Consider the following 19,835-nt stretch of genomic DNA (forward strand, 5'->3'; position numbering starts at 1 on the left):
ATCTTGATGCCCCAGTTAACTACTGTTGATTTAGTTGTGAATAGAATTAGGCCACAGCTACATTAGCTTGAATCTCGAGATCCCTATATTCTGATCAGCCTACTACCATGCCTACATCGAGAGCCACTGTATCAGCCTGGCTGCAAGCACATGGACAGGCCAGAATTTGTGGAAAGGCTGGGGCTTATGGTGGCAGAATTTTAGGGGCAGCATGCCACCTAGCCACATCACAACGGGTTCAGAAGCACCTGGGTTCATGCAGGTGATTTGTAGCTCTTTAAATCTCCCGTGCTCCAGAACCAATGTGATAAGACTTGGGTATGCTATATGTGCGTATTTTGGGCATTATTGGGCACAGTGCAAGGTCAAGCAAACTTATAGAATCTGTAGGGAAAGTTATTCTATAAACATTAATACACTTAGAGGCCCATTTATCAAAGGTCAAATTTCAAATTCAGGTGCATTTTTTTAATTTGAATATACTCATGATTTGACTAGGAGGTTATTTAAAGTGGACCTGTCACCTACACATAAAAAGCTGCATAATGAAAGTCTTTGGCAAATTAAATATGAAACCCCAAAAATTTTTTTCATTAAAACATCCATACCTGTTATAAAGGTGTTTAAATATCTGAACTGTCAATCAAATATTACCTGCCCCGCCTCTATGCCCGTGGCATAGAGGAGGGGCAGTCAATTACTTTCACTTTCCATTCAGCACTTCCTACATGTCACTGCTCTCCTCACATTCCCCCTTCCCTCTTCAGGCTCTATAATTGTGTAGGGCACTGCACATGGACATTAGGTCCCCCATTCTGGTGCATACACAAGATTTTGGGGTGATACACAATTTCGCTTAATAACCGTGTCCACAAAATGTCTGCTGCCTGCTTGCTGTGATTGTAAAATTCCAAGACAGAAGGAAACAAAATTTAAATAAAAATACAGTGTAAGTAAAGTTTATTTTGCTCAACTAACATGATAGAAAAGAATTTGAAATTATTTCTTAGGGTGACAGGTCCCCTTTAAGAAAAAAATGTAATGTCTAATATTCGATCGAATGGTTCCAACTCGAAAATTGGAATCACATTCAATTCGTATGAATCGAGTTGTACTCCAAAAAAAAACTAGAGTGTCAGGAAGGCTATTGATATCTCCAAATGGCTCAACAGACTTCTGCCATTAACTTGTACATGAACTTGGTAGGTTTTAGGTGGCAAATATTCGAATTAGGATTGTTTCCATGAGGTGTGATAAATCTCACATTCATATTTACATGCGAATAGAGCAGTTAAAATTCAAATGTATGAATTTCGACACTCAAAATTTGGAATTCCAATTTACTATTCGACCCTTGATACATCTGCCCCCTAGTCTAATTTTTATTATTTTTTAGATAATTTAAAATGTCAGTGAGTTTAATATGTTTTTGATCTGCAAACAACTCACTTAAGTGAGATAGCAGAAGCCTTCAGTATAATCTAGTTTAAAACTATTCGGTTGATAAACATGTGTCTCATTTAGCGATTCCCTAGTCTAACGAACATATTCCAACATAATTTTGCAATTTGGAATACCCTGCTGATGAACAGCATGGCTGTTCCAATTCATGGAAGATCTCAGCAATTCTAAGAAAACATGATACATTCTATTTGTGAATACTACATTTTGCCTGTGTTTATAGCTATGACATCCCCACTTTAATAAGACCAAAATAAAAAGAGTCAATAAACAATAAGGGACAGCAGATATAGGGAAAGAGGATTTCAAATGGGCTGTGTATAGTTGGTGAATGGAGTAATGTGGTCAATATTAGCTTTATAAAATCTGCCCAGTGTTTCATAAGGGTTTGCAATGCAGTCCTGTATTATTTCTTTATTCTTATTTCTCTGTTAACACAGGTCAATTCTCAAGTCATGTGGCAGACAGTGAGAATAGTCTAATCCACAAGTCAGTAATTAGTACTAGGAATCCACCAAATAAAAGCACAGACTGGGACAGGAACAGATGAAAACCAAGACATGTTTTAAGTACAACTTTCTTAGTTTGTCCCAACTGGGTTTGAGAAAACAAATGCCTAATGGCCTTTGAATTATTTTGTATAAATATTGAAAGCTGAATATAATAACCACTCCACAGATCTTCTAATTAATTAAGCTTTAGAGAGAACGCAAGGACATCACTTGAGTGTAGTCAAAAGAGGTAGATGGTTATGTTCAACTCACTGCTTTATCCCTCTACAAATCAAACATTAACATCTGAACATACCCCCCAGGACTTTGCCAACTTCTTTAAAAGCAAAGTCGATTCTATCCACAAGAATGTTACCACCCTTCAGATACTCAACCTTCCTCAATCTCTCTTCAACTTAGTGTGGGGGTGCCCCATGGTTCTGTTCTTGGCCCTCTGTTGTTCTCATTGTTCACTCTCTCAGACCTTCCATCTTCATTTGGCCTTAAATATCGCCTGTACATTGGGGGTCATTTATAAAGTTTGCGCAGGGCAGATTGGTTCGCAAAGTGAATATATTTGCCCTGCACATGGATATATTTATAAAGTTGAATAAGAGGGTGCAAACAGAATTGCGAATTCTTTTTTCACAATGCGAATGTCTGTAGGAGCTTTTCAAATATGTCACAATTCGCAAATTGCGAATATTTATGTGCACACTCTGCGACTCAATTACGCCACAACTTTGGTGGCGGATAAAATATTCGCAAAACAGTTTGGCAAACAGCGAATTTAAGTTGCTGTCAACGCTATTTTCACCCACAACAACCTTGCACATTGGGTGTGCTCGCGCAAACTCCTGTCTCGTTTGCGCGCCATTTGCGAAAATTTATTGACAATGCGAATTTGCAAAAAACGGAAAGAGGTGCAGAGCAGTGCAATGTATTTGCAACATGCGCAATACAATCATTTGTGAAAAATATGCGCTGTGCGAACTTTATAAATGACCCTCAGTGATGACATCCAGATATATTTAGACACCCCTTTACTAACCACTGTTGTTCAGACCAAGATAGCGGACCACCTACTAGCTTTCGCCATCTCAAGCTCAACCTGGCTAAAACAGAGCTCATGGTTTATAACCTAAACCTAGTCTATCTCTTCCTCTAACAATTACTATTGATTGCATGACCAATAACCTTGTTAATTCAGCACGCTGCCTGGGGGTAATCTTTGACCTGTCCCTCTCATTCTCTGATCATATTAATACTACTGCCAAAACCTGCTGCTTCCTCCTCCCCAATATAGCCAAGATACATCCCTTTCCTTCACACATAATAGCCAAAACACTAATCCATGCCATTATCCTTTCCCGTTTAGACTATTGCAATCTCCTACTAACCATTCTTCCGGACTCCCATCTCTCTCCCTTCCAATCAATCTCTGGAAATAGGATCCGCCTACTCTCTCCTAAATGGGAAACTGTTCAATCCAAATTAAAATCCTTAACATGGCACTCCTTACAGAGGAATTCAGGCATCGAATGGAAGGAGCAGCAAGATAAAAAGGTTTGAGGCGAGAGGTGGCAGGAGATAACCAGGAGATAAGTAAAGAAATGTATTGAGGAGCAGAGGAGTGAAGGGCTTTGAATGTTAGCAGAATGATTATAAAATCATTCTGCTAACATTCAAAGCCCTTCACTCCTCTGCTCCTCAATACATTTCTTTACTTATCTCCTGGTTATCTCCTGCCACCTCTCGCCTCAAACCTTTTTATCTTGCTGCTCCTTCCATTCGATGCCTGAATTCCTCTGTAAGGAGTGGTCTCTCAATCTCTTGAATAAAAAACTAAGAATCTAAGAATTTAACTTTTGGAGCACTAGAACATTAGTCTAATCCTGTTACATATTGGACAATGCCTTTACCATGTGTACTTTATCCCTCCACTATGTGAATATTCATATTATGAAAGCTCTATGTACTGTGCATATTTATTGTATCTATTTTGTGACTTGTCCTTCCTGCATGTACTTTTTATATATTGTACTTTTATATATTGCGCTAGTATGCATTGTATAGTGCTCTGGCTTCCTAACAGTGCTTTACAAATAACATTATACGTTTCTCAATACAATCAATTAAAAATTCTGTTCACTATCCCTCTCTCATCATGTTTCTCTTCATCCTGTCTTCATTTAGGAGTTGGGTGTCAGATGAATGATCCAATATATCTTATAGGGGGGCTACTTTTGCCTAGAAGATGTATTAGAGCTCACTCTATTAAAATCACCAGAAATCCTGTCTTTCTACATGCAGAATTTGTGCAAAGTGCAGTTATTTTGTTTGTACTGGAATAAGTTATTTGAGTAAGCTCTAATACATCTGCTATCTTATAAGATATATTTGATCATTCATCTGACACCCAACTGCTGCATGAAGACAGAATGAAGAGAAACAGATGCTGAGAGAGAAATAGTGAATATAACATTGATTATTTCAGAAACAATGCAAAATTTGTAATTGATTGTATTTACAAAATGTCTTATTTCAGTATGAGGAAGCTTATATTAAATTTTAATTTTGGCGATAGTTCCCCTTTAAGTAAAGGGTTCCCAAGCTCCTTACATACCCCACGATCACCAGGCTGCAGATTCAGAATTACATGCAATCTAAGGGCATGCATGTGACTACCCATCTCTTTGCACATCATTTTAGAAACAACTCTTTGCACATCATTTTAGAAACAACTCTTTGCACATCATTTTAGAAGCATTTTAGAAGAACATACATATACATAGTGCCCTTGTTTTTGCCCTTTGGACATTGTCCATCCATTTGCATGTTACCCTGTGTTGGCAAATAAACCCTCTAATGTGATGGGGGTTTGGAACTGTTTTGATGGGATATCAGTCTTGAACAGAATCTCGGTTTGGAAAGAGCAAGTAAATTTTCTTTAAGTAGAGGCAACTGGAAATGCTTCATCGAGGCTTAGTAGTGATGGGCGAATTTGTCCTGTTTTGCTTCGCCGAAAAATTAGCAAATTTCCTGCGAAATTCTCAAAACTATGAAAAATAAGCTAAGCACAAATTTTGCGCCTGCGTCAACTCTGACGCTCTCGTAAATTTTGACGCCGGCGATAAAGTCAATGGGCGCTCTAATAATGTTGACATGCGGCGGTTTTGGCGCAATCGACTTTTTCAACACGTGTCCAAAATTTTTTTGACGCTGGGACGGCAGTTTTGCAAATGTATTTACCGGCAGTGAAACACAGAAATTCGACACAAATTCGCACCTGACTAATTTATTTGTCCATCACTACTTCTGACCCATTAGAATGAGACTAACCAGTAATGTAAGTGATCAAAATAACTATCTTTATCAGTCTTAAACTAAGTAAAAACCAGTATAAAGTACATAGAAAAGTGTCGGCACAGCCCACAAATACAGCCCGAAATATTCAGTTGTATTTTCTATAACCTTTCAGAAATTAATTAATCTCATCTGTTACTATCCCACTAAAAGTGACAAGGCCCTGTGTCATATGAGACATTGGAAGTGTCATTTGTTGGTTGCCAAAAGTTTAATTTGTGTGCAGAATTAATTAAAAAATTATGCAAAGTCCTATTTTGTATTACAGAAACAGAAACAGACATAATCTATGTTTCATTCCCATAAATTTTAAAGTGACTAGTTCTATAGTTAGTTCTATAGTTAAAACATTTTTTCCCCTATTTCCTACTCAGCTCCTTCCAGAGAACCACAGTTACCAGAGAGTTGTGTTACAGTGCAGAAATCTGATAGCACCATGGGTACCTTAAAGCTTTGGATTTAGCATCACTCGCACTGTAGTCTATCTACATACAGTATCCCAGCAGGAAATGGTTTGGCTTGCTGGCAAATAGACAGAAGATAGAATATAGTTAGTATATAGTTACACTGCTTTCTGAAGACCTTAAATCTTCACAATGTTTTGATAGTTCCCTTTACAGTATGTTAAGGGAAATGTAATGAAATCTTAGTTGTGGTATCACTTATTACAGGGTTTGATGAGGCATATATTATTATTCTATAATTCATTCGCTTGTCTGTATCTTAGGTCAAGTAATAAAATGGGATTGCAAATATGTGTCTCTGTTTTATTGTTTCTCTTTTTAATGGACCGCCTCTACATTTATATATACTAAGGGGCCTATTCATTAAGTTCGAGTGAAGGAATAGAAGAAAAAATACTTCGAATTTCAAAGTGTTTTTTCGGCTACTTCGACCATTGAATGGGCTACTTCGACCTTCGACTACGACTTTGAATCAAACGATTCGAACTAAAAATCGTTCGACTATTCGACCATTCGATAGTCGAAGTACTGTCTCTTTAAGAAAAAACTTCGACCCCCTAGTTTGCCACCTAAAAGCTACCGAAGTCAATGTTAGCCTATGGGGAAGGTCCCCATAGGCTTGGCTATCTTTTTTTGGTCGAAGGATAATCGTTCGATCGATGGATTAAAATCCTTCGATCATCGAATTGCGCAAAATCAAAGTCGAAGGATTTTAATTCCCCAGTTGAATACCGAGGGTTAATTAACCCTCGATATTCGACCCTTAATACATCTGCCCCTTAAAGTTGTTTTTTTTCTTCCTTCTGTTGCCCACTTTTTAACATCAGCTACATAGTTATTGGACTCAATTGTAATTCAAAGAAACATTAATCAGTTTTCCTTGAATTATAAGAGGTTAAAACACTAATGTATAGACAAAAGCTGTGACGATTGAAATCTTAAATATGCTATGGTACAAATAGATACATCTACAATTAACTGGAACTATAGCTGGCTTCTATGGTCTGTCTCTAAGAGGAAACCATAGCACATTACCATCATGTAATTAAATTTTTGTATGCTGATTTTGATTACCTTTCAGGATTCACTGTAGTTTTGCCGCTCCATTTCTTAGCTCATTCAAGACAATTTGTATATTCCTCCTATATTCTGTTAAAATAGTTCTACACTTCCCCTGTGATTTCAATGTTTATTTCCGAAAAAAGAACACATTCGTCTGACACTCAAACAATCTGCTATAACTGCAGAGTGCATTGAAAAAACATCGAAGTGGGACAGGCCCGTGTGCATTTGATATTTGCAATATCAGCTTCACTCGTGGCAATCAGCCAGGACAAATACAGAGCCTGTTAACTATTCCCAGAACTGCAATAATAATAATTTCCAGAAATGATTGTATTACACTATTCTCCATTCTGGCTTCAATGACAAATCACCTCCACCATGCTGAAAGGCAATCGTTCCATTCAATGAGTGTGCTTGAGATGCTAATTATGTGCAATGGCATTTGTCTTTAAAGAGATGCCATAAGCTAATGACTTTTATGGTTTAGAAAAGATTTTGTTGGTGTGCGCATATTATGCACATTGTATGTATGTATGTATGTATATTTTTATTTGTAAAGCGCTCCTTGAGGGCAAAGCACTGTACAACAAAACAATAAATTAGTCGTAACAAACAAGGGGTCATTGGAATAAAAAGTAACAATAAGTGCATTATTAGAATACAATTCACAAAAATATAAAACATAATTACAATGCAGATTAAGTGCTCAGTGTCAAGGAAACAAAAGGCTAGAGGACCCTACCCCGTAGGGCTTACAGTCTAAATCGGAGGGTAACATACAGACACAATTCAGAGGGGTATTAAGGTGCCATCAACACAGCAATGAAAGTGTTCATATGATAGAGATGATAAAAGGATGCGGCTCCCTGGGTTACAAGGCTTTCAGCTGGTTATCCTGTTGCCTTATTGTATGTCCATGAATGTACAGCTAATGAAGGTAATGAGGAAGAATGAAGATCTGGTGATTTGCTGATTACCATTAGGCTGTGGCTGTCATGGGTGCATCTGTTCTGTTTCACCGAAGATTTGGTGAAATTATGAAAATTCACAAAACTCATTGACGTCAATGGGCATTTTTTTTACTGCAACTTTTTCCAAGCTGACCAACTTTTTTTTCAATAAATTGGAGTTTACGGGCATTTTTCCACTGCAAAACTTGCTTCATTCATTACCAGTTGTTAGCTAAAGCAATAGTGACATGGAGCGAGAGGGACTTGGGAGAAGAAGACACAACAAGTAGTATACCGTGTGTTGTGCTTAAAGGAGATATGTGAATCCCCCCTAATATTGTTGGCAATAATAAATATAATATTTGGAGCTAAAAAGAAATATTATCTTTAAAAATGGCACCTTTATTGGAGCTCCCTATGGATCTGATAAAATCACTGTCCAAGTTCAAATGAGGGGCAGGCATGTCTTAACAATCCCTGGCAAAAGCACAGTAGGAGGGTTACAGCCCTGCAGTCACACAAGCAAATACAGGCTTCAGTTTCCTATCAGGTCAACCTAGCTGCTGATTGGTTCCTATCCGACAGTGAAGTGTGCTGAGTTCCACCGTCTCTCCTGCACAGCCTGGGAAAGGAGGCAACAGGAAGTGAAACAGAGGGGTGGGGTTAGTAGGGTTTTTGCAGTAATTTTCAATACGTCAACCAGAAACACTACTTTTTTTAGCACATTCAAAGAGAGCACATTTAGCACATTTAAAAGAGTATAATGCACTGGCACAATCTTGTTTTTTGACACAATGGGCCAGATTTAATTCAGTGAGAAAAAGTTATCTCATGGTTTATCACATTTAAACTCATAAACGAGATTCAATTTGAGGAGAAAAAACTTTTCTCAAAATTCCCTTTCAGATTTTTTCCCATAGACTTCAAAAGAGTTTTCACGTGATAAACAGTGAGAGAAGTTTTTCTGAATTGATTTCAATGTAGAAAAACTTATCTCACAGTTTATCACATGAAAACTCTGTTGAAGTCTATGGGAAATAACTGGATCTGAATTTGGAGAAAAGTTTTACCTCCTCAAATTTAATTTCATTCATGAGTTTTCATGTGATAAACCTTGAGATAGCTTTTTCATACTGAATTGATTCAGATCCAGTTATTTCCCGTAGATTTCAATAGCGTTTTCATGTGATAAACCGTGAGAGTTTTTCTAAAATTGAATTGCATCTCAAATTACATCCTGTCCATGACTTTTCATGCAATAAACATTTTTCTCACTGATTGAATCTGGCCCAATATGTTGTGTCATAAGTATAAAACAGCGAAGATATGCATTTTCCTATGGGCAGAGTACAGATGTAGCCAGCTTTAACAGTACATTTGGCTCACAAAGTTCAACTTCTTGTCTTGTAGCTCATAACTGTGCTTAGTTTTTGTTCACAATTTATTCTTTATATTTGTTTGCCCTAAAATATTTTGTATACTGTACTGACATTCACCAGGAGTCTTGCACTCATGGTTTATTTTGCATACTTCAGTAATAATTCTTTGCATCGTGTGTTTATTTTGCAGATACTGTAAAAGGTTGTGTAGCAAAGTTGTTCTTCAGCTGTCCAATGAAGGGTCATTACTGCCTATACAGTAAGTCCAGTTTTACCCTCGTCAGTCGACAGCCACAGCTATGGATCCATATCCTCTTTCTCTTCCATCAGGTTTGTCATTTGGCATTTAATTAACATTTAAATAGACTATACTGTCCCTGCATTAAGTACCATATTGAGTTTTTTGGGTTAATTTTTTACTGTTTGATTCTTGTTCTAGACTCTAATGGCCTCTTTCTCACTACATTTATCTTGTGCCTGACTCTGGATAATGCTCCTGACTCTTGAGTTATCTGGAAATCATTTCGCCACAGAACATTATCTACTGTATATTCAATCTTCATTCTTGTCTTAGTTCCTATTATATTTATCAAAGTCCGAATTTATCTCAATATTTTCTGCTACAAACTCTGTTCAAATCCGCTCTGGTTTTTTACGTTTATTTATTATTAAATTTTCCCGAAAATTTGCTTTGAGGGAAAAAACAGATTTTCATATTTTTTCAGATTTTCCACCCGATTTTCACAATTTTTTGGGGATTTTTCATCCGATTTTCACAATTTTTTTTCAGATTAAGCATAAAAAACCCAAGTGGATTTGATCAGAGTTTGTAGCAGAAAATATTGAGATAAATTCGAACTTTGATAAATAACCCCCTTAGTGTAACTGCACTGTAACAATTGATGCAGGGTGCAGTGAGAACCTACCGCCTGCCTGGTTTGGAGGTGGGGTTCCCAGGGTTCGCAACCATGCTTAATTCAGAACAAGACAAAAGAGAGCAATTCAGGGAACATCAGGAGGACTGTTTAAAAATGTATAAACTTTAATGGTCCATATTAAAAGGTTTTTTTCCAGCATGTCAGCATATAAATTAGTGGATCATACGCTTTACGCGTTTCATGGCGTTTAATTCAGAACAAGGCAGGAAAGACTGAGTGGCACCAAGCTCAAATATATGAACTTAAATATATGACTCGTAGGCTATTGAAAACAATTATTTTTTTCTCAATACAGAACAAGTGTCTCTTAAAACAGGTTCCTTCCAATACTTTACCAAGAGTACTTGGATTAAGGAATGCTGTACTATTATTCAGGAATGGTTCAGGCCCTGGTGCCGCCCTGAGGTGGCTGCAGCAATGCCACTTCTCAACCCTCCGTGATTAGCATCAGAGACGGACGGGGGGATATCACTAGCAACCCTGATGTTGAAGGGTTCTGAGTCCTTGAATTTCCTTCTGGCCTTCTCTTGTGGGAGTATTCTATCTCCCACCCTTTCTCTGTTCAAATTAGGCTTGCTTTATACAGTTTTAATATAGATCATATTCCACTTAAACACATCCATTTGTCAGTTATATTCTTAGGGATTGCCTACTATGGGTATTGCTGTGTATCAGCATATGTTGGAGGTATAACTGCACACATAGGGGCAGATTTACTAAAGAGCGAAGTGGCTAAATATAGCGACTTTTCACCAGCATTGCCACATCACCAATTTACTAACAGGTGCATGTGCCAATTTGCTAACGAACTGGACTGTCGCTAGCGTTCATTTGCACTCTATCGCCATGTGACTTTTTCCCAATCATTACTCAGCAAATTCACTGAAGTGCAGATTTTACTGAACGTTGCCTCTTTCTCCAGAGTTGACATCGGAACCTCGGAACAATCTTCTGTCACTTACATCATAGCCTGTGTGCCAAAAATGTTGGGACTTTTCCTTTTTTGAAGCGGAATTGCTTGCAAAAGTCCTGACAAACTTTTTTTGGTCGACTTGAACTTTTTTTGGGTAACCGGTTTTCATTCATTTTACAGTGGGCTCATGTGAAGGGCATTATATTAACTCTCATGTCTTTATTAAGGTTCCCTGGACATGTATAAGAAAAAGTGGTAACTTCAAGCATTTACACCAACATTTATAATAAAGACGTCCATATAACTTTAAATTACCCGCCGTATGCAAATTGACCTAAGCAACTTTGCATTTTAGTGATTTAGTGTAGTGGTAATGAATTTGTGCCTGGCGAAGTGGTGCGAAGCAGTTGCTGGCGACAATTTGCCCTTTAGTAAATCTGTCCCATAGACTTCTTGAAGAACTAACAATAGCCAATATGGTAGGCTGTTCCACTTAACTATTTCTGTTATAGCAGGCAAATTCCTACAACAGGCAAATGTATAGAACTAAAAGACTAAATCCAATGTTTTATATAAAATATACGTAACTATATATAACAACTAGATATACATATTATGTTCATATATCAATCCATGAAAATGTTTATTCCAAACTCTGTCCTGCAAGGATACTGAAATCATCAGTCCTCCCCAAATGCCACCCAAATGCCACCTGCCACTCCACATTCATACAGTTGTATATTTAAACATTTGCCCACAGCTGTTTGTAACTAGAGGTTATATTGTAGTTCTTATTTGTTATATCAAGTAAAATATTGCGATATGATTTCCAACAGTAGATGTGAGAAATTATAAACACTTGATCAACACCAAATACAGAGACTAAAGACAAATAAAAAACAGGACAAAACCATCTACAATAAAAATAATTATAACTTTGCTGTTTCTGGACTCCAAACTCTCCATATAAATTTAAATCAAGTATATGTTTAAACTTTAGTGAAACAGCCGGATTTTAGTACTGTATAGGCAGAACATTTCTCTTGACCTTGGCATCTGCATAAACTTACATTGTTAATGTGTTGCTATATCATGGAATGTTATCCTAATAAGTGTATCAGATGTAAGTAGCAGAAACGTATAAACAGATGAATTCCAGTATGGAAAGAAGAATGTTCAATCACATTTCCTTCAGTTCATCATAATATAATACTGTATGTAGTGTTTTTCAACAATCTGACATTCAAAGGGTCACTTCTTTAATAATAATCCATAGTTCAAGGCTGCATTTTACTGAGATGGTAAGAAAATTGCATTTCCTTGAAGTTAAAGGGATCTCAATCATTACTTATGTCCCTGTTACTGCTTTCCTTTGTCAAATAAACATAAATATGACTAGAAATGTTATTTTTAATATACTGAACTTACTGTACCAGCCTAAAGGTTCAGTATGTCTATAACAGTTATGATCCAGACCTTCAAAGTTGTCACATGAGCTCCCCATCTTGGATTTGTGCAGTGACAGTGTGCTGTGGGCAGCTCTTGAGACCTAAGCTTAGGGTTTGTTGGAAATTATCAAGCATAAATTAAAGTTTTATAAGATGTAATATAATGAGAATGTGAATGTCGGAGATTCTATATACAGTATATACAGTACATTGTGAGTCGGTCCCTAAGCTCAAATAACTGACATTAGCACATAACGTGCATCAGCAGAAAAGAAGATGGAGAGTTACTGGGGCACCGATCTTCTCTGCTAAAGGGCTTTGGTTGCCTTGGGCTGGTACAGAATCCCATAATATAATGCGTAGCATTTCTACCCTATATCTTTGTTAAGATTTAGTTCTTTTTTATACTCCATCTTACTCCACACTAGCTGGTCTGACTTAAAATCCTTTCCATAAGTCTAAAGGAATAAAACCCTGAAATCCAGGCTTAGGAAGCAATGTGCTTGTACATATGCTCTGTACTACATGTGACTATTCTTCCACACTTAGTTTCTTAAAACATTCTAATTAAATTTTCGAGATTTATCATACTCTGGCCTTTTAAGAACTCAAATCCAACTATTTGTCACCTAAAACCTGCCAAATTGCTGTTTAAGTCAATGGGAGAGGTCCAGGGATCAATTTTGAGTTGTGTTGCAGCCTTTTTCTTTAGAGAAAAACTCGAATCAAAGTTTTTTTTAATTCGAATCAAATTCAATTTGAGTTTTCAGGTCGATTCTATTCATTCGAGTTTTAAAAATTCCAATTTATTAATAAATTTCGTTTGGTCGAATTTCGATTTTATGGAAATTTATGGGAGTTTTAAAAAACTCACATGAATTCATGAAATCAAAATTCGAACCTTGATAAATGTGCCTCCATATAATAAGTGCTGCCCTATGAATGCTTTTCTGTCCCAGCACTCTATTCATAGCATTATTCTGTGTCGTACACTATCTGATTATCTCATCCCATTTTCATTTCTTTTAAACGTACGCCCCTCAATCCTTCCCCATTCCCATTTTGCATCTATAAATTCATCAGTGCCTTTCTTCTTTCAGTATCCCATCACTGCATTTACTCTTCTTGGCTTTGTATTCACCTTCAAACACACACACACATCTCTGAACACAAGAACTAAAGGACCATAATTATGATGCCCTTGTTTAGGTGACTCATTAATGCTATTGTTTGGGTATCCAGAAAACAAAAATGGACGTATGCCTTATCTCTATATATATATATATATATATATATATATATATATATATATATATATATATATATATATATATATATATATATATATATATATATATATATATATATATCACGTTCCAATGAGTATCCGCACTCCAATGCACTCTGGTATAGCTTCTCCAGCTGGGGTGCACGGTTAAAATATATGCATTTGAATTCTCTGAAGAACCAGCACTCCCATATATAAAAATATCAGTTTTTATTTCTGTTACGTTCCAACGTTTCGATCCCTGTTGGGACCTTTCTCAAGGGAGTGCTGGTTCTTCAGAGAATTCAAATGTATATATATATATATATATATATATATATATATATATATACCCTTTCTCTGCTGGGAAAAAAGATAGCCCTCCGTTGTATTTACTTGTGCTTTTTCACTTCTGAAAAACATATAGGTTTCCAGATTTGTCTTTTAATTGGGTATTCTAAATTGTATTGGTTAAAAACTCCCAACAGGGCACTACCAAATATCCAAAGCATACATTTTTTGCAGGTGCTAAATCTGATGAATCCAAAATGGGCAAACATGTCTCTCTACTTCAAACTACCAATCTATAGTGCTTTCTTAAAATTAGCAGTTTTTATTTCAATTTTAAAATTCACCTCAGAGTTTGTGATTTTAGCTATTGCAAAATCCATACAGTTACTACATTTTACATTGGGTAAACCACAAAAGTAAGTTCACCCCAGAACGCTTAATGTTTTTTTAAAATTATTCATTCCCATAAATCCAAAATGGGTAAATATGTCTTCCTCCTCCAAACTACCAGTCACAAACCTTGGTTTTAATGAAATTTCTGAATATTAGCTTCATTTTACAGCATCTTTTCTCATACATATCATTAGCCATATGGGAATTAATCAAATAGGACTGATGGTAACACAAATATTATAGTCCTGTGTATGTTAAAAATTCTTGAACAACCACCTTATGGGGAGGAATTAAAGGAAAACAGGAATGGGTATACAATAGAGAAGAGAGAAAGAAAAAAATCTAAGGATCACAAAAGCTGAAATATATTTTCACACAATTACTATTACTTTGCAGAGATTGTTACAGGAGCCATTGGCCATGCACAGTGGTACCATGCAGGTACTACAGACTCTATGGGAAAAGACACAACTCAAGGACCCTCATAGCTTTGAAGCTTTTCTTATGCAATCCATGTTTCCTCACAAAAAGGTAATATTCTATTCCAGTGAATCTATGTACTTGTTTTCATTGTTGAAACTAGAGTGTAGTTGTTAGCTAAATTATATTTTAACTAAAAATGGAATACTTATAAAGTGAGATTACTGTTATTTCCATTTCCATTGTTTTCATTTATCAAAGTTCTAATCCTGCAAGAAAAAGCCATCAGGATTCCTTTCATTTGATAGTTTCCAGGAACTAGCTAAATTTTGAACAGATCAATCAAGTTGGCCTATCAGGTCTGATTGGTTCCATAGTATGCTGTATCTAAACTGATATTTATCATTGGCCATATCCTTTAGGCATCCACTCTTTCAGAATAACTTATTTGAGATGTCAACCCGTACTGTATATTAGGCTATACTTGTAGTAATGTTTTGTTTTGTTCTACCTTGTCTGTGCATTTTATCAATATTGGTATTATTACAATTGAATGTTGTTGATGGAACTGAACAACAATCACTCTTTCCTATGTGTAATTAGATTGATTTAGAACAATTTGTCCTGAATTAACCTAATTCAGTATGTATTTTACAGTTATTAAACATTATTATGATTAGTCCATAAATCTGCCCCATGATGTCAAAAATATTGTATTGACCTTTCAGGTGAAAGACATCTATTACCTAAAGAACAACAGCTATTCTTCTCAACCAGTGCAGCTGGTCTTGGGTAAAATAAGACCACTTGTAAAATATGAATCTCTATAGTATTGAGGGTATTGCCAGCAACTTTTAAATATTTATTGCAAACTTGAAACCTTTCTGATAGCCCACTGGCACCAGAGGTTGGCCAGTCTTTTAATTTTGGCCTATTCGATGGTCGAAGTACCCAAAAATTACCTCGAAATTCAAAGTTTTTGAATTCGAAAATTCACTTTGAATTCACTTTGACCCTTAGTAAATGGGCCCCTAGATATAGGAAACCTACACACATGCATTATAGGAGCTGATTTTCATTTTTTAGCCTTCCTTGCATTGTTATTAAGTTAATATTATGACAAATGTTAAAAGCATTATTTCTGTTGATGCTAATGGCACGCTAATGGTTTTGTATGGCTTTATTTTATATAGATTTCTAGATGCAACAAAAACAGTTGGCTCTTTTTTAAACTAAGCTTGCATTGTTTTCACATGTTCAATAAGTTCCAGCCAATTGCCTTTAAATCTTTCCCTCATGTCTTTAAAAAACGTCAAAGTAGTTCTTCAGCCTTAACAAAACTGAACCCTCAGGCTATGTTTTTACAAGCAATTGGATCAGTCAGATGTAGTTAGATGTCAAAATCTAATGGTTCATCTTTCATTAACTCTTCTTCTTCTTTTCGTCTTCTATTAATCTCTTCTTCTTGTTGTCCATGTCAGCAATTCAGTATAATTCACTAGTGATATGGCCTTCCTGCAGACAGAGGGTTATTTTGACATCTCTTCGACATACAGGCTCCTATGAAATACTTGCGTTATCTCTTCATAGGTAAAAAAAAGCTTGTGTCCATTCTGCCATTTATTGGTGCACAAGCTGCTGGACAAATGCTTTGTAAAGATCAAATAATAGCAAGGTTTCTTACAGTGTGTGTATATATATATATATATATATATATATATATATATATATATATAGATATGGAACCCTGGAATATATATAATATCAATATGTCAATATATTTTTCAAAGGAAGAGGCTGTGACCACCCTAGTTAATTTTCAGGCAGGTATGTGAGCTTTGTTCACAAAGACTAGTCCACTGGCATCCTGAATACCTCAGTAACCTCACTCCTTACCCCACCCCTCCAGATTTTCCAGCTTCTGTGAACATGGCCCCTGTTATTTTCCATATTTGCTTCCCTCCAGAATCTTCCCTGCTAAGGTGCCACAATGGATACTGCATATTTTACAGGAGATTCTAGGATATATGAGGTCTTTGTGCCTTCATATTGTAATAGAACTTCTCTTGACTTCTAAAGTCCTTATATTTTACAGCAGTGTGTACATTATTCCTAATGTATTTAACCATTGCACATTAAAAAATGTAATTTTTGAATTCTACTGCAGATTTTTAATGAGATCAGGGCACCGGACCATTGTTGGACATTCACACGTTTGTTCTTAAGCCACTCAAGCATTACTTTGGCATGATGGTTGGGGCCATTGTGGTAAATGTTCAGCCTGGCTACCTGTCAGTCGAGTGGTCCATGCCAATGGGTCCATGCCAATGAATAGGGGCGGAGCTTCACTCTAGACAAAGAAGTAGCTAAAAGGTTCTGAAGTTAAGCTGCTTGTGATAGAGAAATGAAAAAAACACAGAATGCAGTGAGAAAGGTATGTTTTTCTGGAGGTGCTGCACCAGCCTAAAGTTTTAGCTTCTCAATAGCAGCAATGATCCAGGACTTCAAACTTGTCACAGGGGGTCACCATCTTGAAAAGTGTCTGTGACACTCGCATGCTCAGTGGGCTCTGAGCAGCGGTTGAGAAGCTAAGCTTATTAGTCGCAAATTATCAAGCAGAAAATTAGGTATCGGTATATTATGAGTTGGTCCCTATGCTCAGTAAGTGACAGCAGCACAGATCATGTGTAGGGATGTAGCAAACGGCGGAAAAAATGTTCGCGAACTTGCGTCAAAAATGCGAACGTCGCGAACCCCATAGACTTCAATGGGAAGGCGAATTTTAAAAGCTAGAAAAGACATTTCTGGCCAGAAAAATGATTTTAAAGTTGTTTAAAGGGTGCAACGACCTGGACAGTGGCATGCCAGAGGGGGATCAAGGGCAAAAATGTATCTGAAAAATACATTGTTGACACAGCGCTGCGTTTTGTGCTGTAAAGGGCAGAAATCACACTACGTCACTCAGGTGATGTTTCTGGACACGGAATGTGAAAAAGCTCACACAGCTAGGTGGCACTTGGTTAAAGACTGGGCAAACAATGCCTGCAAGGGCAACGTATACAGTAGTGGATACGGAATATATTATTGCTGCTGTAAAAACATCACTCAGGTGATGTTTACGGACACGGAATTATTATTGTTATTTAGACAGAATGTGAAAAAGCTCACACAGCTAGGTGGCACTTGCATACCTCCCAACTGTCCCTTTTTTGACCACTCAACCCCCTGTCCCTCTTTTGTACTGGAAAGTCCCTCTTTTCTCTGCACTGAACAGCCAGAAAAAAACCAGTTTCTAACTTAATTGGCTTTTGGCAGAGAGCTCAGAACAGCTAACAGGTGCAAATAAGATACTTTGTAACAATTTTGACTCTGGTTGGTGCTGGTAGTGGTGAACTACTAGGAGGAGCAGCACACCAGTCCCACTCCCCAACACAGCTAGACTAATAGCACTGGGCTCTTACAGTAGCAAAGTAAAAAAAACAAAAAATAAAATAAAAGCAGTCCTTACAAGGACTATTGGGTTATTACAGCAGTCAGCAGATGAGATCAGAAGCAGTGCCCACAGCAGCTACATACAGAGCACTGCAGTAGAAGGTAGATTACTAGTCAGCAAAACTAACTAACCTAAACTCACTGTCCCTCAAATCCCTGCAGAGTTCTGTCCCTACAATACAGAGCAGTATCAAGTAGATTACTAGCCAGCAAAGTTACTATCAACTGTCCCTCAAATCACTCAACAGCTCTCTCCCTACACTAGCTCTTCCAAGCACACACAGGCAGAATGAAAAAACGCTGCAGGGCTTCAGTTTATATATGGAAGGGGAGTGGTCCAGGGGGTGTGGGGGTGGTCCAGGAGGGAGAGCTTCCTGATTGGCTGCCATGTATCTGCTGCTCTGGGGTGAGAGGGCAAAAATAAGCGCCAGCTAAGGCGAACCCAAATTGGCGAACGTCACGCGACGTTCGCGAACATTCGGCGGACGCGAACGGTCGATGTTCGCGCGAATTAGTTCGCGGGCGAACAGTCCGCGACATCCCTAATCATGTGCAGTGAATCAACAGAAAATAAGATGCAGAGCTACTGGGGCATCTTTGGAGACACAGATCTTTACTCTAAAGGGCTGTGGTTGCATTGAGCTGGAACAGAAGCCCAAAACATAATGTACAACATTTCTACCTACTTCTTTAGTTTAAGTTTCCTTGTCCTTTAAATATATTAAGGATTTGATTACATCAGTCAGACATTATTAAAGACACCCCTGATGACATCACACCAGTGGAGTAACTATAGAGGAAGTAGACCCCGCGGTCGCTGTTGGGCCCTGGGAACAGGGTGGTGTGCTTCCTCTTTAGTATTAACATCCCCTCTCCCCACGCTTTTCTTCTTTCAATTGATGCGCTTTCTCAAAAGAGATAATGATCACCGGGTCCCTCCACCGGGGGGGGGGTTCAGTTTGGTCTTGTTTCGCCGCTTCATCACATTTAATATTTCAAAGATGATCACTAACATCACACAACATCTTTTATCATTTCAGTGATAACAGAGAGTTCTGCTGATGCAGATTTCTTTGTACTTTTCAGAAATTGTGATCATTCTAACTGGATAATATTATTGCTGAGTGATATGACAATATAGCATTCATGATACAATCTCTCAGTTTGAACGTGGTCCTAAATCTTCCACAGCTTGTTGAAATAAAAAAGCCCTAGAATTATGGTTGCGGTATGGCAGGTTCTGAGAAGAACTGTGTTTTTCCTGGCAATAGAAACATATTATTTCCTGTGAGCCCGAGGCTTCATTCGTTGCTGTGTTTGTGAGAGTGCTCGTCATTAAACTTGTTCAATTCAAAGACTCTTGATAACTTGATTGTGGGTTCTGTTGCTGATAATTTCAAGTGGTGATTTTATCATCTGCATAGGAGCCTGTAGGGACAGTCAGTGTTCCTTCCATGCAGGAACCTAGATAAAAACCAAGATAATTGTTCCCCATTT

The 19,835-nt window shown here is 37.3% G+C and overlaps 1 protein-coding gene across 1 annotated transcript in view; it reads left to right on the plus strand.

Annotated features, from left to right (window-relative positions):
- The window catches only part of LOC108716215 (ventricular zone-expressed PH domain-containing protein homolog 1), a 213,532-nt gene that overhangs the window by 132,873 nt on the left and 60,824 nt on the right, over positions 1 to 19,835 (plus strand). The window contains exons 10-11 of the mRNA XM_041563355.1: positions 9,367 to 9,506; positions 14,823 to 14,957. Coding sequence (XP_041419289.1) covers positions 9,367 to 9,506; positions 14,823 to 14,957 — 275 coding nt within the window. The remainder of the gene's footprint in view (positions 1 to 9,366; positions 9,507 to 14,822; positions 14,958 to 19,835) is intronic.

Source organism: Xenopus laevis, chromosome 5L, assembly GCF_017654675.1.
Source record: "Xenopus laevis strain J_2021 chromosome 5L, Xenopus_laevis_v10.1, whole genome shotgun sequence".
Classification (NCBI taxonomy): domain Eukaryota; kingdom Metazoa; phylum Chordata; class Amphibia; order Anura; family Pipidae; genus Xenopus; species Xenopus laevis.